This window comes from Peromyscus maniculatus, chromosome 23, assembly GCF_049852395.1.
Source record: "Peromyscus maniculatus bairdii isolate BWxNUB_F1_BW_parent chromosome 23, HU_Pman_BW_mat_3.1, whole genome shotgun sequence".
NCBI classification, from domain to species: domain Eukaryota; kingdom Metazoa; phylum Chordata; class Mammalia; order Rodentia; family Cricetidae; genus Peromyscus; species Peromyscus maniculatus.
Window position 1 is genome coordinate 30743961 of NC_134874.1, and position 25645 is coordinate 30769605.

At 35.7% G+C, this 25645-nt stretch overlaps 1 protein-coding gene across 1 annotated transcript; it reads left to right on the plus strand.

Moving 5' to 3' along the window:
• The first annotated feature begins 439 nt into the window (after positions 1-439).
• Positions 440-19365, plus strand: LOC143270406 (vomeronasal type-2 receptor 116-like). The gene is made up of 8 exons (XM_076560334.1): positions 440-510; positions 683-793; positions 3339-3419; positions 11031-11319; positions 11678-12484; positions 13264-13491; positions 14556-14679; positions 18437-19365. Exons 1-8 carry the CDS (start codon positions 440-442, stop codon positions 19363-19365), a joined length of 2640 nt encoding a protein of 879 aa, XP_076416449.1.
• Positions 19366-25645: the final 6280 nt, after the last annotated feature.

The window sequence follows — 25645 nt, forward strand, 5'->3', positions numbered from 1 at the left end:
TGCATTGGTCTTGCCTAAATGAGTAAGATTCTCAAGGGCCTTGTCACAAGGAGAATCTGTTCATGGTATTCTCAGGCCTTGTCCCCCAAAGAAGTCACATGGTTCCTGACATCTCCCCTTTTACTTAATTGGAGCATTTGAATGTCAGAAAGGACAATGTGAATGGCTAGTCTTAATTGTTTTCTAGAGGACTAGAAAGAGAATAATTAAAAGTGTAATAAACCAAGAGCCACAGTCAAATTAATGACATATATCCAAAAATATTTTATAGTACAAAAGAGGTAATCAAACTTAAAAAATGAGATGCTATATTTTCATCAGGGGACATCTGAAGATGTGCATGAGAAATACTTGCAATTTGTTCATGGAAAGAATGACTATTCATATCTACATTAGAACCATTTCATAAACCTGTATGTATGAGCCTGAATTAGTTTCAATGGATAATGAGAAGCACTATAAGACAATGGTGCAACACAAATCCATCTATGCCTTGAATGACAAGCTACAGTAAGTCTAAGCTTATTATTTTGAATCTGTGTACCTATGTATAAGACAGATTCCTCCAATGCATTACCCTATTAATAGGGCCATATGACCATTTAGCAATTTGTGTTACATCTGGTGACTCAACATTAGTGGCACAAATTCACTAAAAAGTCTCTTGCCCATGGCATTGCAGGCCCCTGGCCCAGGCCAAGCTCAATATAGTTACTGACTCTCAGTATGCTGCAAAAGTGATCTTTCGTATTGAGGAATCCATCCAGGGCTGGAGAGCAGCATTTGGACCCAGGTTAATTGGATAAGCCTCTGCAGGCCTGCTAATTATGAATGGGGCTGGCTGTGGGTGGTGAAGAGTACACAGTGAAGAAGGGGAATGGCTAGCCTCCAAGTCCAGGGGGTCCTACCTAGGGCACATTACCCCAGGGATACCATGTTCGGAGAGTTGACACCCATGGCAGAAGTGGTGCCGATGTAGGAAGAGTACATCAGGTCTTAATGGCAGCTGTGCTCTCCTTGACAGATTTCATGCAACCCAAATATGCCTCCTCCCTGGTCTTGCTTCAGTATAAGAGAAATGGTTATCTAAAGTTCAAAGGGAAAATTGGTAAGTAATTCTTGTAGTAGAAGAAATAGTCTCCCCATGAAACATCAAACATCTTTAAGAAAAGTAGTGTAACCAGGACATATTTAAAATGGAAGAAGGATCCTGCCCGGAACTCCCATCTGGACTAGAGGTGAGTGCCTGGGGTCATACCCAGACAGGTCTGCCCCTACATCCCATCCCTGGGCACCAGCCATTTTGGGGAAGCCCTGTCCAACTTGGCCCCAGTTTCTGGTCATTGGGCAGGATCCCCCACAAGGTTCCCCTTCTCCAAAACCCCCAACCGGGAAGATCCTACAATCTCTACGCCCTGCCCCCTCACTCATCTACCTGAGACCCAATCCACTGCCTGAGACTCAGAGACCAGCTCCAGCTCCCATCCAGCCCAGAGCTTCCATCTGTACCAGAGAGAGGCTTCCTGAATCTGTCAGCTCTGTCTAGACCAAGAGCGCCGATAAGACCAAGAATGAATCCACAAGGAGATGGGCAGACATTAAGGCAGAAGTACATACAACAAACTGAAGAGCAATACAGCATCACCAGAACCTAGCCCTCCTCTCACATCTAGACCTGAACATCACAAAATGGAAGAAGCAGAAGAAAGCAACCTTATGAATAACATCATGAAGAGGCTAGAAGCTTATAAAGAAGAAATCAAAGATGAAATTGAGGAACAGACAAAAAATGTCAAGAACGCTATAAAAAACTAGAGGAAATGACAAATAAAGCAGAAGAAAACAATAAATCCCTGAAAGAAAACCATGAAAAAGCAATGAAACAGATGAGGGAAACAGTCCAAGACCTGAAAAGGGAAATAGAAAAAATGAAGAAGACACAAACAGAGGGAATGTTGGAAATAGAATATCTGAGTAAACAAACAGGAACTTCAGATGCGAGTATAACCAACAGAATGCAAGAGATGGAAGAGAGGATGTATGGTATTGAAGATACTGTAGGAGAAATAGATTCATCAGTCAAAGAAAAGACTAAAGCCAACAAAGTCATGACCCAAAATGTCCAAGAAACTTGGGATACCATGAAAATGACATTGTTGTATTTAGAACTTGTTCCTTAATACATAGCAGATGTATAGTGGAGGTATGAGGCAGTGCTCAGGTTAGAAGCTAGAAGATACATTCAACTTTGCCACTTAGGGTCTGTTAACTGGTAGAATGGAACCCATGTGAAGCTATGGGTGAGATGTTAGGTAAATGTGTGCATGATAATGTTTTCAGACTTAATATTCCCTATTATTGAACTTTCTGCTCTTCAGGTAAACTTCATTTAAAGTATTCTGAATGAACTTTTTATACATGTTGAGTGGAGTATATAAACTTGTTTTCAGTACTCCACATTCAAAGAAAAGCAAAAATACTTGCTGAATCTCTTTCTGTGGATATAGGGGGTATCAGGATTTTATAATAACTGAATGATTCAACATTGAAAATAACACACAATAGCACAGTAGGTCAGAGTTCAAAAAGTAAACAAATCAAATCTCATCATAGATTAAGCCATTGATTTGGAATTCATGAATTCAGCCTGTCAGTTTCCCATGATTGAGACAAAAAACATTTTAGAGTATAGGGAGACATGGAAGAAATATTGGTATGTAGTCATGCAAGATTTGTAGAAAAAAATGGTTTATATTCCTCCCGGACATTGGCAAGTTAGATTGGCAATTTTAAAAGTTTTCAAGAGCAGGATGCACTACTACTTTTCACTGCTCCAGTCTGTTTGGCACATTTTTAGGGTGTTTCCCATCTCATTTCCCTTAAAATCCTCCCTTACAAGGTCTTTGCATCATCCCGAGTCACTGTCTCATGTAACTTTTGTGGTAGAGAGCTCTGGGCAAGTCTATTCAAGAAGAATCATCCCTGGGGTCTTCGTGTATGTCCTCTTAGATGAAGTCATGGGGCCTGTGGTTAAAGAAGATCCCAAATGTCTTTTGAAGCTTGTTTTTTATCTTGAATACCAGGTCTCAGATGGAAAGTCTCAAAGAAGAAAGGTTTTCAAATTCTCCATGGAGTGTAGATGAAACATGTCAAAAAAGTGTGTGATTAGAGTGATGACTTCAGACACCAACAATATTACAAACTTTTGTTTTTCCAAAAATATGAGCTCTATATGTAGCTGCTGAACACATTGGGATCCCTGTCCCCCATGCTTACAGTGTGGTAGACACTTCTATTTTATAATGGTCTCTTTGATTTTTCTTCTCTGGCTCCTGCAGTGTCTTCTTCCTTTGTCCTCCTTTGATGCTTCTGAGTGCAGTCAAAGAGTACAACATCATTTACATCGTGGTGGAAATGTGGTGATTGTTGCACTTGTTCCACTTTTTTACGTTCTTCAGACTACAACAAATGGTTTCAGAAGTGGAAAACGCAGTAAGGTCCTGTAAGTACTTTTAAAATGTATGTCTTTTCATTATTCAGATTTTATCATCCTCAAATAAATTTGAATTCACAAGAATTTAATTTTTCCCCCATTCTGGCATTCCCTCTTTTGTACTCATGGAACTTTTTTTCAGGTGTGTCTTCCTGTTCCCCCTTTTCTTCTCTCAAAGAAAATAAGTTTGCTTTAATTAATGTTATTTTACACATTTGATACTCTGTATCTGTCTATGTTCCTCTGCAGTGCATTTATCTGTCTAATGGTAAGACATTTTCATGGCTTTCTATGCAGATGGAATATCCTACAACTTGACTCATTGTTTTGGGCCATTTTCAAGGGTAGTTGTCCTCCTTTGAGAAGAAATGATGGCATTTTTTGCAGTGACTACAGAGTCCTTATGTGATGGTGGAGTGACAGGGACTGCCTGTGGTAGCTACTGCTGATTAGCAAGTCAGAATGTGAGAATTTGGAGTTCAGTCTATTTCTTTTCAAATGCTTTCAAAATGATGTACAATTTTTGTCTATAATTTTGATTAGTATTCTTTTAGATACTGTCAATTTTGTATCATTTGCTCCATTTCTTTTTTTTTTTTTTTGGTTTTTTGAGACAGGGTTTCTCTGTGTAGCTTTGCGCTTTTCCTGGAGCTCACTTGGTAGCCCAGGCTGGCCTCGAACTCACAGAGATACGCCTGACTCTGCCTCCCGAGTGATGGGATTAAAGGCGTGCGCCACCAACGCCCGGCCCATTTGCTCCATTTCATTCCTATGTTTTAATTATTTACAACTAGTACAGATATATTCTTGAAGTCACATAGATGCTGATAGTGACCTCAGTGGGTAGTATCTAAGTTAGCTTTGTAAAGATTAGAGGACAGTGTCACCAAGTTAATAGAAGTTCTTGGACTCTGATGAAGGGAAATGCTTACACATACTGCTTTGTGAAGGGAAGTACAATCCATTTATTCTGTGTATACTTTTCTGTGGCAGTAAGATTCATGGGATCGGAAATGGAAGAAGATTGCTTATACTAATTTTTAAGACAGTACTGTAAAATGGAAATGCAGAAGTAAAGTTCAGGTAGATAGTCAGAATCAGAATATAGACAATTAGGAGAGACAATAAATTTAGGTCCTTGTGATATGATTGTGTTTTTATTGAAAGCTAGATGAAGTGCTAAGACTCTAGCACAGGGAATGTAGAGTAGGAGAAATAATCAGGGGGGAAAGTTGGGAGATATTAGTATGTTTTGACAACTTATTCTGAAACAGATGAAGCAAATATGGTGACAGATATACATTTACAGGAGTGTGTCTATGTGACTACATGAAAAAAGTATTATTATTTTCTTTTACCCTCTTACTTGATTTTTATCATATTTTGATTGGATGCACATGGCCATGTTCTTCCCGATTCATAAAAAAAACATAGCATGTGTTCCCAGGAATATAAGACATTACTATAATTTTTGTGTATTATTCTCTAAATTTATTTTACTCTCATGTGGTTCTAATTTTAAAAATGGTAAGTAAACAACATACATATCTATATTCATATATATATATATATACATACATACATACACACACATACATAGTGTTTTATAAATATAAACAGACATACACATATGTATATTTTTGCAGTTTTATATACATTTATATATGCACTTCAAGGAAGTATATTTTCAGATTATTTCTGGTTATGCATGTGAGAAGGACGCCATGCTTCCTGGTAGGGTACATTTTAAAGTTGTTTCCTGAATAGACGATAATATCCCCTCTAAGTGATTAAAAACTGGTGATCTCTCTACTCATGCGTGACATCATTTTTTCACATTTACTTAAATGTGCAATTGACATGGACAAGTCAAATGCCATTTTAACAATACGGTTATGAGTGTATCTGTTATGTTCAGAACATAAAACAAATTCATGTTTCTCACCTTCTCCCTTGAGACCTCCTTGTTACTTAGCTTCTCTGTGTCTGTGCCTTGTAGCATGGTTATCATTTATGGCTAGCATCTACTTATAAGTGAATACAAAGCATGTTTGTTTTCCTGGGTCCAGGTTACCACACTCAGTATAATCTTTTCTAGTTCTATCTATCTGTCAGCAAATTTCATGATGTTTTTGTTTTTAACAGCCAAAAAATACCCCATTGTGTTAATGTACCTCATTTTCTTAATATTTTGTTCAGTTTAAGGGTGTTTAGGTTGTTTCCAGTTCATAGCTATGATGAATCAAGCTTGGGAGAACATAGTTGACCAAGTTTCCTTGTCATATGGTGTAATATCTCTGGATGTATTACCAGGAGTGTTATAGCTGAGTCTTGAGGTAGATATATTCCCAAATTCTGAGAAACCACCATAATGCTTTTCAAAATGGTTGTCCAAGTTTGCACTCCAACAAGCAATGGAGCAATTCCCCTTGCTCCACATCCTCGGCAGCTTGAGCTGTCAGTTGAGTTTTTGATCTTAGCCATTCTGAAAAGTTTAAGATAGAATGCTAGTATTGTTCTGATATGTGTTTTCCTGATGGCTAAGGATGTTGCACATTTTTTTAAGTTATTCCAGACCATTTGAGATTCACCTGTTGAGAATTTTCTATTTAGATTTACCACATTGTAATTGAATATTTGTTTTTGATACTTAGTTTTCTGTTTTTTTAAAAATATAATTTGGATATCAGCCCTCTATCAGATATGGGGTTTGTGAAGATCTTTTCTCATTCTGGAGGCAGGCATTTTGTCTTTTTGACAGCGTCCTTTGCCTAACAGAAAGTTTTCAGTTTCATATAGAATATATTTCTTGATGACTTGAAGTTCATAATGTTTCCAATTAGGTGCTTTATTACTAATAAACATGTTTCATGTTAAAGGCTATAACATTTGTTTTGTGATTATTCTATATTCTCACAATGCTATACACATTTCAATATTTTTTATGTTACCTTTTGTGAAAAAAGTTATACATTTCAAGATTGATCGAAATCTTTTCATCCATTTCTTGATTATTCACTTTTCTCATGTATACCCATGCTCTAATTACTGATATAAGCACTTCAATTACCCTACCCATTTACCTTCATTAATAATATGAACTCCATGTGATTTGATTTTCCCTGAAATATCAATGATTTAAACACCCATTAATTTTTCCAGTATTGTTTATTCAAGTTTTAAACCAATTTCTCACATGTTCTATCTCCTTTGGATTTCAATGGAAATGATGTGAATCAGAAAACATTAAGAAATCCATACTGCTATTCATGTCTTACTAAGGATGTATCTTTGTATCTTGAAACATTGTTACTCTACTCAAAATATGAAAACAATCAACACTTAATTTATTTTTATATTTGTATTTACCTGATGATCAGTGATGTTGAAAACTTTTTTAAAAGTAGTTTCTGGTTTTATGTGCTTTACTTTTATACAAAATCTGTACATGCCATTACCCCATTTGATGAATTGAGGATTTATTGCATTGGTTTACAACTTCATCAGATTATTGAATCCTTTTGACATTAGTTTATCATCTAAAGAACAATAAGAAAGTTATTTATTGCATATGTGGTACTCTGACGATAGTTTCCTTTGCTGTAAAGAATATTGTTTTCAATATTTTTGTAGCTGCATCTTCATTTTGTGTAGTTCTATTTTTTTGGTAGCTGAAGCTAATTTGTGTGACATTGGCATTATCTTCTGTAAGTTCTTGCCCACACCAAGACTTTGACAGTTATTAGGTGTGTGTTCTATAAATTTTAGTGTTTCATTTTTTTTTTTTTGGTTTTTGTTTTTCGAGACAGGGTTCTCTGTGTAGCTTTGCGCCTTTCCTGGGACTAACTTGGTATTCCAGGCTGGCCTCGAACTCACAGAGATCCGCCTGGCTCTGCCTCTCGAGTACTGGGATTAAAGGCGTGCACCACCACCGCCTGGCTAGTGTTTCATTTTTAAAGCTAAGGGCTGCGATCCATTTTGAATTGATTTCTATGAAAAGTGGAAGATAATGGTCTAATGTCACTGCCCTGCATGTTGACACTCAGACTGTCAGCTGTACTTGTTGTATAGGCTGTGTGTCCTCAACTGCTTATTTTGTCTCCTTTGTTCAAAGAAATAGTTAGCTTTTTCTTTGATGTTTAAAGAAAATCAGAACTATCTAGATGTAAGTACCAGCTTACAACACTATAATGGTTATCATCAAGAAATCTAACCATAAATACTTGAAAATCTGTTGGGAAAGACAAACAATTTTTTTCTGCAGGTGGGCATGAAAATGTATAGAGATGTTTTGAAAATCATTTTGGAGGCCCATCAAACATTTAAAATAAAAATAAAATGACATATAACACATTTATTCCACTTTCGACCTCATTCCCAGAAAAGTCTTCATCCTGTCTTAGAGATATTCTATCACTATGAATGAGGTTCTTATCATTTTTGTTTTTTGTTATAGCTCTATTGTTTTGTACTTTTAAAACACTTTTACAATTTATTTTTCTGTATACATTTACATTTATTTCAACATGTTTACATGACTAGATACACATTTCTACAAAATATTAGCCATTTTGTCATGATGAGAACATTCTATTTTCTCTTCTAGCTCTTCAAATGCATGTTTGTTGTTTTGTGTGTTTGTGTGTTAGATTTGTGTATTTTATGTTGTAGCATAAATACTTTAAGTTCCAGAAAACAGCTTTCAAATTCTATGAATATTATTGTATTTTCTATTTACATATATTATCTGTAACATTTTTATTCTATGTATTAAAGTTTATTTTACCTGGATTGCCAGTGTAACTACTATTTGAAAAGTATTGCTCAATTATTATTTTTTTTACCTTTTACTTTACACATGTTTGCATGTATACATATACTCCTTTGACTACCTGATGTAGAGGATCAATATAAATCTCCTGGTTAATATATCAAAGCCACATATCTTGATATATATCCTGGAATGCAGCAGAAGTAGGTTCTAATTCAAGTAAAAGAATGGACTTGTTAGTGGGGGGATAGCAAGTAGACAAAGAGAAAAAGCTTCCTTCTTTCCCTTTTCCTTGTACAAGTGTCCATCAGAATTAGATCTGCACTAAAGGTATGTCTTCTTGCCTCAAGATCTTGATTAAGGAAGTATCTACATTATCTGGATTAAAAGGATGCTTCTTGACCTCTATAATTGAGATTATATGTAGTCAATTTGGTAACCAAGAAAGCCATCAAAAGTAGAGCCCATGTCAAGTTCACATACAATCATACTTTCCCTTGCTGTGATTTATTTCTAAATAAATTCCCGATGAGACATAGGAGGTTTAACAAATAAACTTACTATCTATTGTGAGAATATTCTTTCTCATGTAATGTCTATCCTTCTCTTTATAGTCTCATCGACATCAAGTTTCATTCTCATCAAAATTCACCATAAGGCTTATTTACAGAAAATGAGGATGGTCTTTCTGATGAGAATGTGGGTGAACCAGATACAGTCAAACTGAAAATTCTTTACTCACTATGTATGAAGATAATTTATCATTACATAGATAGATAACCTTGTCCCATATTTTAAAAATATCATCAAGTGATCTCATTTTTAAAGATATGTTCACATGTAAGATGTCCTGGTGTCTAATTTTGGTCTAATAGAATTGAAAGTAGTAGTTCCCTGTGCTTTACTTAAGAAGATAAAATCACTGTGTTGGATCTTCAAACACATATTTGTTCATTTATTTTTAACCATGTTTCCTGGTGAAAATTATCCCCACAATAATTAAAATTTTTATTCCTGCATAGGCATTCATAAATTGTACATATATATCACATTTAAAAAAACAGATATAACATGTTTGTATATAAAGAGATGATAATATCACAATATGAGTAAAATATTCATTATAGGAACAATATATCTTAAATGAAATTGAAAACCCTAAGGGATATGAACCATATTGTAGAAATAAAGTTGATATAAAATACAGGAAATATCATTTTGACCTGAATTGTATGATTCTTTGTCTTTGACTTAAAAGTACACATTAAATTTATATGTAAAACCTCAGACTAATTGTTTGAAAGAACTGTTCTGTGACATAGTCATTTTTATTTATTCTCCCCTTGTGGTCGTATTGATTAAATACACATTTGATTTTAATATTAATTTGTGATTTTAATATTACTATGAACAAAATGAATGAGGTCAAAGTCCTCAGGTTTAGTTTACAGAAGCATTTACTTATAATCATTTTGTTATTAAATACATGATATGAACAACAAACATTAATTCTATATGGGTAGTCTCTACATCTATAAAACAAAAGAAAAATTCTACTAAACTAAGATTTTATGATTTTATGGTGAGTTTAAATTTATATCACTCCATTGTAAAAGGGAAACTTAACATAGCAATCTTTACTAAACATGTTATTCTGGGCAGAAACAAAAGCAGACACTCAGAGAACAAAGCAGCATGAAGGGCAAAGGACATTTTATCTTAGAGGAAATTGACTTGAACTTACCAGTCAGAATTAGCAGTGAGACGCTGTTGAGCCTACTATAATAGCGCTTTTATGGATGAAGCTTGTCTCTCATTGCCAATACCAATCTTTAGAGTGTCTATTGGTATCTGTGAATTGCAATTATGTCTCTTTAGAAGCCAGTAAATATATAGGTTAAAATCTATTAATGTTAAAACAAAAGAAAACAAAACTTTCAGAATTACAAAATAAACCCCTTAGATGTCTGATATTTTCAGAATGTCCAAATATCTGCCAGCAGGGTATTCAAGGTTCTTGTGAAGTCCCCTTTTCTTGGGAGGTAAGAACATAGTGAAGGGATAGAAAAAGAGGGTGGCAGATGAGGGAAAATACAAAATTCTGAGAAAAAACCCCCAGAGGTATGTATGTAGGCTATTAAACCATAAGAAGCTCACTCACTCATTCTGCTCTTCATTGTATGGTTCTCAGAAAAGAAAAGGAGATGGCACTGGGAGAAATAAAAGGTTGTTCACCGATATGTGCTTGGATGGAAGACCCTCAACCCCCTCCAGGTTCATATCCAAATGTTGCTTTGGGGTTGATGCATGCAAAACACTCAGGCATACCCATAAGCATCATTGATTTTAATTAAAACCTCTGAAATGCTGCAGCCTCTCCCTATATGTACAGACAGTGTGAATGTGTTGTGGGGCCCTGAGGTTTTACAGTACACATTAGGGGTAAAGGATGGAAGTTGCCATCTGCTGTTAAAGCATCAAAGAATTAGGGGCATTTGTATGTGTCTCTACTTACCAGAAGATTGCACTGGTAATATCAGTTCACGTCAACTTTCCTGTCCTGAAATTTTAGGTCCATCTGAGGCTTTAAGGTAATTAAATCACCACTTACTATATACCCTGACATTTACATTATAACCATTACCATGACAACAAAAATTATTGTCTATAGATATATAACATAGAAGGTATGAGAGCCATTGCATCATACTGGTAGAGAGTATGATATGAGTCCCATTCATAAATAATGATAATCCCTCTCTGTAGGTACAAGATGAGGAGCTACCAGTTTTCTTTGGCCTTCAGATTCGCCATTGAGGAGATCAACAGAAACCCTCACATTTTACCCAACACGTCTCTAGGATTTTATCTCGGTTATGTCCCTTGCAATCAATGGAGTAGTCTTTTGGGAACTTTTACTAGCCTCACAGGATTACGAAATATATGTCCTAATTATAGTTGTAGAAGTGTGAAGATTGCTGCTTTACTTACAGGAGCATCATGGGCAACATCTGCAAATATTGGGAGACTGCTAAACCTCTACAAATATCCACAGGTGAGGGACGTGTCTGTGAGTGAACAAGAAACTTGCATTAAACTGCAGACATTTCAGATGTTTTCATATGTAAGGAAGTGATGTTGTGTCATTCATCTATCAAAGAAATAAAACAGGCATTTGGTTATATAACCTCATATTCTTTGCTTGAGATGAAGAAGAGGAAGAGGTTGTAGCCTAGTGTGTGTTTTCAGATAAATTCTGTCTTGTGAGGATCTGTGTCTTAGGAAACAAGATGGGAGTTTATAACATCATGATCATAAGTTAGTCTATACCAATCCAAAGTGCCCCCTTCACTTTAAGATTGTGTTCTATGTCAATGTCTTCACTCTTGTTTCCTATCTGAAATTTCCTTCAGCTTACTTTTGGGCCATTTGACACTATGCTGAATGACAGACGCCAGTTCTCTTCTCTCTATCAGACCGCACCCAAGGACATATCTCTTTCACATGGCATTGTCATTTTGATGGTTCATTTCAGCTGGACCTGGGTGGGACTGGTTATTATGGATGACCACACAGGGGCTGAGAGTCTATCAGACTTGAGAGAAGAGATGGACAGGTACAGAGTGTGTTTAGCTTTTGTAGAAATGATTCCAGACATCCCGATTGTCTCCTACTATGACCCTTCCATAAAAACTCACCTGCGTATTGAGAAATCACCTGCAAATGTGGTTATCATTTATGGTGACCATGAATCCTTATATGGTGCAATTATGATTATAGCAGCACATTTATTGAACTGGAAAGTCTGGGTCCTGAAGTCACAATGGGATGAAAGTTCTCTTATTAAATCTTTGATAATTGATACATTCCATGGGAGTCTCATTTTTGCACATCACCACACTGAGGTTTCTGATTTTAGGAAATTTATCCAGACATATAACCCTTCCAAATACCCAGAGGACTATTTTCTTGCTCAGTTCTGGAACTCATACTTCAAGTGCTCTTTTTCTGGACCTGATTGTAAAATTTTGCCTAACTGTCTACCCAATGCTTCTTTGGAAATGTTGCCTAAAAATGTTTGGGAAATGGATATGACTGAAGAGAGTTACAATTTATATAATTCTGTGTATGCTGTGGCTCACAGTCTCCATGAGATGACACTCAAACAAGTACAAATTAACCCCCATGAAAATGGGGAGATATATAACTTCCCTTGGGAGGTAATTTCTTTTCCTGTATATTTTTAACAAAGCACTGTGACATATTGTGTTCTATAAAAGCACTTAGGAAATGCTTGTACACTGTGGCATATTTTGCCCAAATGCACCTGAGATAATGTATGTAATGTATCATCTGCACATCATTGCAGACACATGTATCATTGTTCATGATGAATGGGTGACAATAACATAGTTAAAATGCGTGTATGTCATTATCCACTTTGTGTTACAATTACCCTCAGAATCTTATCATGATAATATACGCAGTTGAACCCCAAAAATCTCTAAGTATATTTCATAATAGAAATAGAACTAGATTCTAAATATTCAAATGCTAGTAGATCTTCATATTTGACATTCTGAAGCTAAGGTTATTTTACCTAACTGACCACTATAATATATTTTGACATAAAAACCCCATTTGCAAATTGTAATTTTGAGTATATTACTTAAATATTTGGATGTGACTGGCTCTTAAATCTGTGGACATTTTCTTGAATCAACATTCATTGATTAAATCTTTCTGTTTGTGTGTGTGTGTGTGTGTGTGTGTGTGTGTGTGTGTGTGTGTGTGTAAAATCTTTCTTTTGAAACTAACTGGCAGTATAGAAACACAACATATTCCTATTACTTTTTGGTCATGATCCATTAAAATGTTGATAGCTTAGTATAGCTTGCCATTTTTGTTAGGAATTTAGGACAATGACACACATTGCTTCATCAAGTTGCATTGAAATTTTCTGGGAATTTTTAATCATCAGATTCTGCATATCTTTTAGTTACACCCTTTTCTGAAGAATATCCAGTTCAAAAATGGTGCTGGAGACCTTGTTGTTTTGGATTCACAAAAGAAATTAGATGCACAATATGATATTATCAACATCTGGAATTTTCCAGAGAGCCTCAGAAAAAAGATGAAAGTTGGAACATTTTCTCCAAAAGCTCCACAAGGTCAAGAACTGTTTTTGTCTGACCATATGATACAGTGGGCTATAGGATTTATAGAGGTGGGCTGGATCTTATCTCATTGCTTTGATCTCTATGTCAATAAATATTTGTATGTGGATGTAATGATTGTTGTTTCCTTACTCAGTGCCCATCTCAATGTACAAAACTAATGTCACATGAGGAAGGTTCTGTTAACTTATACTGAGTGATGGGTTTATTTTTCCAAACTTATGATCACTTATTTGCAGCGATAAATAAGGTGTCTTTTTATTAAGATTTAATCCCTGCACTGAAACCAATTGACAAAAGTACTGATTAATCTGCCAGATTAGGAAATACCAGTGCATGGTTATTTTGATTTCCGTCACCTGGTAATGCACAGTAGCATGGAGGGCACATATGCATTGGTTAATTACTTGTCTTGCTGTTGAAAAGGAAGCAATTTGTCTATACATCCCAACATAGATTTTACTTGAGTCACATTTGGTGTGAGCACTCGATGATTCAGACAATCATGTTGGCAAGAGCCTGAGAAAGTGAGTCGTATTGTATCTTCAGTCAAGAAGTAGATAGAAGTGAGCACTGCTCTTCACCTCCATTTTTGTTTTTCTTTCAGTCCTTAGCAACAGCCAATGAAATGTTGCTATATAATTATAGAATATAACTTCTCACTTCAAGTGCCATAACAAGATCATCTCATTTAGTCACAAAGATTAGTTTATGTGATAATTTTGAATCCTGTCAAGCTGACAAATATAAATGAAGCAACACCATTGGGAAACAACGTTGCTCACTCCAGCTGTGAGGAAGTATAGAATAGATCAGTATGATATTACAGTTGCCCACTATGATATGTAATCAGTGAACCAACATATTATTTTTTCCTACCATTTATATTTCCACAACCATTCAGATTTCTGTTTTCTTTGTGTCATTGTTAAAACAAATTGAACTTCATATTGTATACTATGTTGAAATGATTAGCAATGCATCAAAAAAGAATCTGCAACCTACAAATAATATAAAAGCTTTCTATCTGATTGTTCAATATGGAAAAACAACAGTTTTATTGTTTTAAAACAGTACACTCCCCAATATTTTCTCTTTTATATTTACTTACCAGCTTCCTCGCTCTGTGTGCAGTGAGAGTTGTGTTCCAGGATTCAGAAAATCTCCCCAGGAGGGCAAGGCTGTCTGCTGCTATGATTGCACTCCTTGTCCAGACAATGAGATTTCCAATGAGACAGGTAAGTGTCAGACTCACTGGGGAATTTCTCACTTATAAACAATCTTCTGCAAATTCTAAGCAGATTGAAAAGTTCTATGAAGGAACATTTGAGATAAGTCCCGTAATTCTTTCAGTTAGAATAAAAGTGTTTTGGTTCATTTTATCCTCAATTTAATTGGTGCTCTGGCCATTAAAACTCATACTTGATGTATGTTGTTCATCCTTTATAGTCATTGTTGCTTTCAGAGAACAATTTTACCCATCACAGAGTAGTCTTCATTTCACCATGGCATTTAACACACACACACACACACACACACACACACACACACACACACACACACGCATGCACAAACTTCATAAATTTCTGACTTATCTTGTATTTGAAAACATATTTATCTCATAGTTAGCACACATTAAAGGTATGGATCCTTATGGCCTTTAGTTACATAATTTTAGTCATGGTTCCAGGTTCATTAGAGGTGTTAGAAAGGTTGTATTTAATTTACACATGGACATATTTGAAAATGTTTTATTTTATAATTATTCATTTTGTTTTATCTGTGACTGCTTTGCCTGCATTCATGTATGTGTACCATGTACTTGCTTGGTGCAACTCAATGTAAATGTAGTATCAGATCACTGTAGGTTGAGTGACAGGTAACATGAACCACCTTGTAAGTGCTTGCAAGCGAACCCAGATATGCTCCTAATATCTTGTGAAACTAGTTGAAATGGCACAATCAACACTTTTGATAAGGATAGTGTTGTGAATAATCCAGGCATAGATGTACACTCTTGTTCCTAGAACATGTGAGAACATTGAATTTGAAGGACCATCTTTTCCAGGCAAAGGAGGATATAGTAGAGGAACATTGTGTCAAAATTTATCCAGGGTACATTAAACAAGTATGAGACAGTTGATAGCAATGAATATAAAAAGCACATATACTCACAATGTTTAATATGGAGAGAAACTTAAAGAAGATTCCTAAACCTTATCATTTATATTAAATGAGTTGCTTCTCATAATAGCTGGAATTTTTTGAATGACATAATGGTTTTCCTGAACACTCAGATGTTTTAATATTAATTAATAAAGTTTAAAACATTCAAATTTTTGGTGACTTTAATTTGCCTAATTTTAAAATATGTATATTGAGACTGACTGTACAGACCCTTCAAAAATTAAATGTGCAAACAGGCTTTGTGTACATTGGAGCCACAGTTTGTTCATGCACATGTTAATTATATTCATTGGAGGAAACTAGAAACATCAATATGATGTACTGTATGACTGCATTTTAATGAGACCCTTTTCAATAAGAAAGAAAAAGTACTAAAATATTAGTACTAAATATTTCAAAACAGTGAATCCTGTATTTTACAACCTATATAATGAGGTGTATCTAAATTAAAAAATCATTTTAAATTACATGATCGTGATGTATCTATTGATACGGTTTTGTATGTCTGAAGATTTAGATTTCACCTTAGTGTATTTTGTCCTAGAAATATAGAATAAATTAAACTATATAATCATGATGTGTATTAACAAATCTATACCTAAAGCCAACCATGGGATTTAAATTTTTATTTCTAATTGTTTGCATGTTTCCACATATCCATTTTATAACAATATCTGAAACTGAATTCAAATGTAATTATAAAAGTAAATGTAAGGATGGATTGGTGTATTCTCAACACTCATGAGGCAGACACATACAAATATATTTGAATTTGACACAGCTTTGTCTACTTAGCAAGTTCAAGGCCAGCTAGGGTAATATTAAAAAGAAAAACATTAGCTTCAAAATTAACAGAAAAAAATGAAGAGCAAGCAAGCAAGCAAACAAACAAACAAAAAACCCAAGCAATTTTAAAGGCTTTGGGTTAGTACTTAAGAACATTTAATGTTCTTTCCAATGACCCAAGTTCAGAGTCTAGGACTCATTTCAGACAGGTTACAATTGTCATTAACTCCATCTTCAGGAGTTATGATACTGACTTCATGCCTCCAAGAGCATTCAAACATACATGGCATACACATTTACAAACACACATGTACATAAATAAGAATAAAAATAAGCTTTTAAGTTAAAAAAATAAAAATAAAAAAATTATTTTAGATTTTTAAAAAATATTTGTTATGACTTATATACCCTGTGCATTTACTAAAGAAGATATATGATTGTGCGTACACTGCATTCATGCTCTTCTACACACATAGATGTAAGCACATGGGATATAGAAAAAACAGAGTACCTTGAGAGTGAGAAGATAGAAGGAAGGCACATCTGAAGAACTAACAAATTAAATGATAATATAATAAAATCTATAGCAGGCAATAGAAAATGATAAATTGAAAAGACTTTAATAATTACAAAATCCACATTGCAAAAATATTGAATATTTTAATAGAAATATGAAATAGAAATATTCTTTTTTTTTTTTTTTTGGTTACAACTGTATGGCCGTGGCAGGCTTCTTGCTAACTTTTCTTATATCTTAAATTAGTCCATTTCTATAAATCTATACCTTGCCACATGGCTCGTGGCTTACCGGTACTTTACATCTTCCTTGTCCTGGCGGCTGCTGCAGGCAGTCTCCTTCCGCCTTCCTGTTCTTTCTTTTTCCCTCTCTGTTAGTCCCACCTATACTTCCTGCCTAGCCACGGCCAATCAGTGTTTTATTCATTGACCAATCAGAGCAACTTGCCATACAGACCATCCCCTAGCACAGCCAAGTGCAGACCATCTCAGACACCTGCACTCAGGTCCGTGGTCCTGATCATCCGTGGTCCTGATCATCCTCTATTTGGACCTGCTGGGTAAAGCCACGAGGAGCCCGCAAACGGACTCCCACAGAACATACAGAACATCCCACAGCACAGGGTATACCCAGAGTTAATGTTGTGCCACTGAGGGATGGTGCAGGTGAAATGTATTAAACTTTCCTCATGGTCAAGACCCTAACGATGGGATTGACTAGATTTTTAAGAGGGTCTCCTGCGGGAGTGAGCCTCCGTTGTTTTCTTTGACGGGCCATTTCTCAGCTTCTCTGCCTTCTGCCTTCCATTTCTCTTCCTTTGCTCGGTTTCTTGAAATAGAAATATTCTTAATGTAAACATGTAATAAATACAGTGATATTTATTTGTTTTGAATTAAAGATGAAACTCACCAATTATAAATGATAAAGTATCACAAAATTATTCCACGACCAAGACTAAGACTAGAGTTTTATATCTATTTTTTTAAATACATCTTTTCTCCCTAGAAGTTATTAAACAGGTTCACACAGGGAGTTTTTCAGCTTTTAAGAATCTAATAATTCTCATTCCACAAGCATTGTCAAAGAATGAACACACTGGAGTATCCAATAAACAAAAGGCAATTGCTAAATTTAGTCTGATGGCTGAGAACGACATCATAAGAATGAAATTTCAGTCATCTCATAATCAAGTTAGGTTTATGCAGTTTAATTCAGTAACATGAATAAATAAAAATACATTTCATCACTAAATTGAAATATATTTAAGTATAACAATATAAAGGATAGACTTGTTCACTTTATATGCAACAAAGAAGATAGGTAGAATCAACCTGGAGTGTTTGATTAGAGAGCATTTGGGAATTTTCACTATAGAGGACTGATTTACTTGAGTCTTGAACAACAAAGGAAATGTGGGCAAATGCCAGACAAAGGGTGCTGGGAAGTGGCTTGAGATAAAAGGGGAAACTGAGCAGAGATTCATAATAAATTTAATTCCTGAATAGATATGGATCATTGTGTGAGGTGTCCAGAAAGTCATTATGCAAACACAGAGCAGAACTACTGTCTCCAGAAAGCAGTGACATTTCTGTCCTATGAAGACCCTTTGGGGATGGCACTTACCTACTTGGCATTGGGACTCTCTACAGTAACAGTTGGTGTTCTTGGTGTCTTTGTGAAGTATCACCATACCCCCATTGTCAAGGCCAACAATCAGGCTCTCACTTACATCCTGCTCATCACTCTGATCTTCTGTTTTCTCTGTCCATTGCTATTCATTGGCCATCCCAACACAGCCACCTGTATCCTGCAGCAGAGCTCATTTGGAGTCCTGTTCACTGTGGCTCTCTCCACAGTCTTGGCCAAAACGGTTACTGTGGTTCTGGCTTTTAAGATCAAATTTCCAGGGAGACTGATAAGGTGGATAATGATATCAAGGGCTACTAATCTTATCATTCCCGTCTGCACCCTCATCCAACTTGTGCTCTGTGGAATTTGGCTGAGCACCTCTCCTCCATTTATTGACTCAGATGCTTACACTGAACATGGACACATAATTATTCTATGCAACAAGGGCTCCACTATTGCCTTCCATTCTGTCCTGGCATACCTCTGCTCCATGGCACTTGGGAGCTACACTATGGCTTACCTGTCCAGGAACCTGCCTGACACATTCAATGAAGCCAAGTTCATCACTTTCAGCATGTTGGTGTTCTTCAGTGTGTGGGTCACCTTCCTTCCTGTCTACCACAGCACCAAGGGGAAACTCATGATGGCTATGGAAGTCTTCTCTATCTTAGCTTCCAGTGCAGGACTCCTGGGTTGCATCTTTGTCCCCAAGTGCCATATTATTTTGTTCAGACCACATAGGAACATGCTTCATCATGTCAGGAACAAAGGACATTCTAAAGAAAAAGTCAAATTTACAGCATAGTCCATGTTTTTCTTAATTTTATAGAAGTCTTCCATCCTGTTTAGCACCAATCTTTCAGTTGTCACAGATAAAATAGTGATTTAAGATTGTATATTTATTGGTTTCTCTTATTGATGAAATCCATCTTTATTCTCACATCTTTTAATATTATTTACAAATTTCTCTAAATTAGAAAGTTGAGTTCATAAAAAATTATTGTGCTCTCACTTTTAAATAAAAGATGAATGAGATGTGTATGTATTCTTTACCTCTTCAAGATTGTATACTTTAATGTTTTAACACCACATAATTTAATACATTTTCATGTGTTTTTTATGCCTTTGATAGGATTCCTGGATGCATCAATCTTATGGTTCATGTATGCTTTTTCTATGAAGAAAAGCACATTCTAAAAAATGAATATATTTTGGCATGAAGAAATTACTCTCTTTATTATTTGCATATTGAGCTGTATACTAGAGTGGAACAAAGACCAATATATTTCTTAATTACAGCCTAATGTCAGATTTTGGTTAATCAGATACTTACCCATGCAGTCAATTACATAAGTTTATGTTAAATGTACAAACATTGTTCATCTCTCTGCTGTATCCGGTTCTGTATAACCTGACCTTTTGTCTAATTTGACATACATACCTAAAGATTTCCTGTACTCAGCCCTTCACAATTCTTCAATTTTGATACACTGCCCCATATTCCTTGAGCTGAAACTCTGTATTGTCTTAGTGCTGCACATTTATGAGTACACATTCCTCTATAGTTTATCAACTTTCATAAATGATAAAAAGTTCTTTGGGAATAACGTTTATGACTCTTCTTAATTCTAGTCTAGTGTATATTTACATAAATGCATAAGACATTACATGCTGTGTGCCTTGTATCAGTAATTTTCTTTTTATAGTTCACATAATGTAAACTCTCAAGTATAAGTTGGATGATAAATTATGTCCATCAATATAATTAGGTTGGAAACAAACCAGATTCCATTGTTTTGACTCATCAGGGTAACTTTTAAAAATACATTTTCTTGTACAATATGTGGTGATCATAGTTTGTCCCCCAAGATCCTCCTTAACTGCTCTCCCACCCCACTTCATGACCACTTTTTTTGCTCCATTTAGAAACCAAACTAATAAAAACACTTACCCCGAATAAAACAAAACAAATAAAGGAACAAACATTGGCAAAACAATGTACAGTATGTAGAATACATCTTACATTTAGCACACACACACACACACACACACACACACACACACACACACACACACAAGCACACACACAAACACACACATTAACACACAGCTGTCCAGCTGGCAAGATATAATAGTGCTGTAGTGTCATAGATCTTTGTGGAGCAACCAACCAACATCAGATTTGGCTTAAGATCCACTCCATGAAATGGAAAATGTATCTGTCACTGTTGTCATGACCATGCACCTGAAGTTAGACAGCAAAAGAACCTAGGATAATACCAAATACTACAGTTCTACTAAAGGAATATAGCAATAAAATGACTCTTTGTGATTTTCTGGTATATAACTATGCCTTCCTCAACTATTATCAGAGCAAGTTCCTCCTGCAGGAGATAAGAGCAAATACAGAGTTCCACACAGACATTATGCTAAGAGTGATAGACATTTGAATTCTCAGCCCTAAATTGTATGCCTCCCTTTAATCTTCATGCTCAGGGCACAGGGAACACTGTGGCAGATGAGGCAGAAAAAATGTAGGAGGCAGAAGGAATACAGGACACCAAAGCTCTCAACATCAACAAGATTGAAACACATGTGATCTCACAGAGACGGAAGTAACATTCACAGGGCCTGCTACTGTCTGTGCCAGATAAAGTCCTAGAGCTGAAAGGGAAGGGTACACATTCCTCTATTCCTAACACAGTAGCTATTTCTAATTGCTAGCCAATTGCCAATGAAAGTCTAGTTTTCTCTACAAGAGTCTTGCTGGGAAAACAAAAACTACTTTTAAGTATAGACTATAAAACTGGTACTAGATTGCCAACAGAAAACCAACTTAGTGGTGTATATGGTGGTTCCTTGTATCATAATGTCCTGTCAGGGCCTTTTCTTTTTTCTCTTTTACTTTATATTTTGTATTTTGTGTATTTATTATGGCATCTAGACTAGTGGTTTTTGAGGTTCCTGAGAGTGTGAACCTGTGGGTCTCTGTGTCTATATCTGTTTCTTATGTGCTTTCTTGGGCAACTTTCCTCTTGTGTGTTAGGATTGTACTATTCTGATGTGTTAATTTTTATTTCATATACTATTACATTATATTATAATTTATAAGTATTTTTTAGAGCCCAGATCACTTTCTAATGAGAATCAAAAAAGCTGTTGATCTGAGGAAGGGTGATGAGGAGGATCATGGAGCAGAAGATAGTGAGGAAATTTTAATCAGGATATATCATGTAAGAAAAAAAAGATATTTTATATAAATAAAAAGAAAAGATAAAAAAGACATGAAACATATTTGGAAGGTATTATATCTAAGCAAATGATGAGTAAGCTAAATTGTGTAAATACAGAAAATTATGCACATCTGGGGTCCACTTGTGGATGAATGTGTACCATATTTATCTTTCTGGGTCTGGGTTGCCTCACTTGGCCTGATCTTTTCTGGTTCCAAACATTTGCCTTCAGATTTTCTACCTCCATTGTTTTTAATGGCGGGATGGTGATCCATTGTGTATCTATGCAACATTTTCTTTGTCCATTCTTCAGTTGGGGAGCATCTGGCTTGTTTTCAGGTTCTGGCTATTGTAAGTGAAGCTGCTATGAACATTAAAAAAAAACCTTTCCAAGATATCATTGATTTTGCTTTTTATCTTATTTATGGAAATAAATTTTTCCTAAACTATATTTTTATCATAACTTTCCTTCCCCCAATTCATTCCAGACTTTCTCCACTAAACTACATGCCCAAGAACACACCCTTTTTCTCTCCCTCTCATTAAAAACTCAGAGACATGTAAAATACATACATACATACATACATACATACATACATAGTACATACATACAAATAATCCAGTATAGGAACCAACCAACCAAACAAATAGAAAAAAGTCATAATTCCTGTTGAGTTCATTTTGTGTTGCCATTTACAGGTAAGCTTAGGGTCTGCCTGTCAGTGTGGTTTGTGTATACAGAGAGACATTATTGCATAAACCTAATTTTTCCTTTCATTTCCTAAGGAGGTCTAAGTTTCTATAGTGATTAATTGAAGAAATTGGAACTTCCTTTTTAAAATCATCAGAAGAAATGAAAAATTGGCCATAGTAGACAGGAGATTATTTTTAAAATGAGCCCATGCTCTTTCTTCAAATTTTATAAATATCTGGTGGTGGCAAACAAACCTGGACAGATTCTTACCCTAAAGATAACTTGTGGCTCTAGACAAAAATTTATGAAAATAAGCAATGATAAAATTTATTCTTATAGCAAAAAGTAAAATTACTGTGGTAAGAGACATCAGCTATAATAAAGATATTTACAATCTCAGACCCCATAGTTTAAGGTAAGGAATTTCATTATATGCACCATCACAGTTCCAGTATTCCAATAATCTAGCAGAATCCAACATACATATCAGCTCACATATGCAAAGACTGCATTGGCTTTTGAGCAAATAATTGTTTGTCTTTTTTATTAGTTACTTCTCTCTTCCCTGTGCAAAAGATATCCTGAAATGAAAAAAACAATGAAAGTCAGGCTTATTATGCATCCTAATGTTTAAGAGATGCTATCACCATTATTAAAGGAAACATACAGTAGGATGCAGGTGAGCTCCAGGTGTTGAGATTTGAGTATCTTAACTCTTCACATAGTAGAGAAGAGTGAATCTGAAAATGAATTCCAGAGCCAGAGGTAGGTAGAACTTTTGAAAGTCTAAGACTAATGCTCACTTCTACCAATAGGCTCAAACTCTTCAAAATCCTACATTTACACATCATCAGAACCTGAGTATCACAACCATCAGAATTAGAGAAAGAACGGTAGTCATTAATAAAAGCATCCTTAATTTCAGACCCACACCCACTATCTAGAGTAGTATTGAGACGATCTGGCCTGCATTGCAACATCCTATGACATCAGGTCTGTTGCTAGAACATATATTACCACAGTGTGGGTTCAGCTCCACACCATGCCTATGGTTTCCTCAGAAAATTGCATCCCTGATGCAATATGGTCTGATGCTCTTCCTTCCTACAGGACTCTGGTCTTGCCTTAGAATACTTGTCAATTAATTCTGACTCCTTGATGCCAGCTACTTTGAGCTCCGCATGTTTGTAACCCTTTTTACTTCCTGCAACACAGAACCATTTAAAAATGCTGTTATGTCCTGTCATCATTAAACTTAAGCCTGGAGCCTTGCATCATCATTACCAAAGTCTCTTTGTGATAATCCTTGGGAGTATTTCTGTATTTGATCAGCCTCTAATGGAGATCTATTTTATCAGCACTTTCAACCAAACACATTTCAAAGAAATTGGCATATTTTTATTTTGAGTCTTCTATGGTACCTGTTTTTAATGAAGGCGTACCTAAAAATTTTCACTGTGTACAGTATAAGTTTTCCATTTAGTGGTTCTTTAGTTCCAATTACAGGATCTTTGTCACTAACTGCCTGCACCTTTGACTCACCAGGTTTGACCCAATATATTAGTTCTTTGAGAATTGTGCTCAGTAGGTACTGAAGATTTTCTCCCCCTCCCCAAGAGTTGCATTAGATATAACACTTATCTGTATCTCTTGAAATTTCTGTCATATTTTACCCATTAATTAAAATTAGTCCCATCCATATATACTTTTAGAATGAATCACATTGGAACACAGTTGAGTAACTCAGGTTATTACTGTAGAAGAATCTACATAATATTTCTTTCATGTTTGTTTCAAATGCTAATGACTCCTCAGCTAGAGGTAGGTCTTCATGGCTACCTCTAATCTCAGTGCAGGGATTTGTTCCCTGTGTGCTTTCACTAGACTTGTGCATGCTTTCATATGCTCAAATGACTTGCTGTGTATTGGGAAAACTGTTTCCTTGTAGTGATCAACCACATCTGTCCCTTACAATCTCTCCACTCCTTCACAGTGATGCATGAACCTTACGAGGAGGGGGTACTATGGAAATGTCCCAAAGGGCTGACCATTATTCACTCTTATTCCATGTACCTTGGCCAATTGTTTGTCTCTGTAATATTCACCACCTGCTCCAAATAGAAGCATAGAGTTTTCCGGGGTACAAGATGAGTAGAAAGAGTCAGAATAACAAAGGAGAATTCATTTCTTGAAGAGCAAGAAAGGTAGGACACTGGAATCCAGAAAAAGGTGTCAGGACCCACACAAACAAGAAATCAGAAAGGCAATGCAGTGGGAGTAAGGAAACCGTCCACACTTCCAACATGGAAAGCACACAATAGTAGAATGGAGGACTCATACTGGCTAAGGCATCTGGGCAACGAGTCTTATTTCTGAAAAACTGGCATTGCTTTTCAAAGGAGATACATGTGATGCTGGTATATGTTAACCTAGTGGAGCAATTATCTGTGACAGTGTTTCCCTTTTTATGGTAGACTAGATTTGTGAACACAGGGACTCTATTTATTCACAATTTGTAGAGTTCTAAAATCTGGGACACACAGGAATAATATATGAATCAGTGAAAAACTGAGGAGCCTAGGGGTTGCACTCAATGAGTTTATGTGTGTCAGGTGGCCACAATAGACAGACAGTCATAAACAATGGCCTGTTCAGATTTTGTGTCTCCTTTTGTGATGAAAAATGAGCCTATTTGTTGTGGTAATTGTGATAGTGTAGGTATACTGAGCCCAGAGACAACAATTTTCTTATTATCTAAACTGTTTATTTTCTGTTCTTCGTTTACTGCTCCAAGAGACTTAGCTCTGAGCTACAAGATTCCCCCTACAGATAGATATGCTTATTACTCAGTGGGCTGTGAGAGCAGCAGGGTGCTTACCCTGAGGCTAATTTCCCTCTGATTTCCCCCAGTATCAAGCTTCTAAGACTCTTTTCATCTTAGATTTCCACTTTCTATCAATTGAAAAATAATTTGTAGTTTCTATAGCCAGTAGTGTGAGGCTTCATCATAAAATCACAATGTTATTGAAGTCAGCAGTAGTTCTTTCTATGTAAACAACTATTGTTTATTGTTGAATGCCATGTTGCTGTTTAAGAAAATATCTTGATGAGGCCAGCCTATATCTAGCACACACCACATAGGTAACACAAAGTTTGAT

What these genes read in the sequence shown, in the direction of transcription:
- LOC143270406 (XM_076560334.1), top strand. Translation starts at nt 440, where the DNA reads ATGGATAATGAGAAGCACTATAAGACAATGGTGCAACACAAATCCATC. An exon ending in TACATCGTGGTGGAAATGTG is followed by an intron (nt 3,420 to 11,030) that starts GTGATTGTTGCA and finishes CCCTCTCTGTAG; the next exon opens with GTACAAGATGAGGAGCTACC. An exon ending in ACCTCTACAAATATCCACAG is followed by an intron (nt 11,320 to 11,677) that starts GTGAGGGACGTG and finishes AATTTCCTTCAG; the next exon opens with CTTACTTTTGGGCCATTTGA.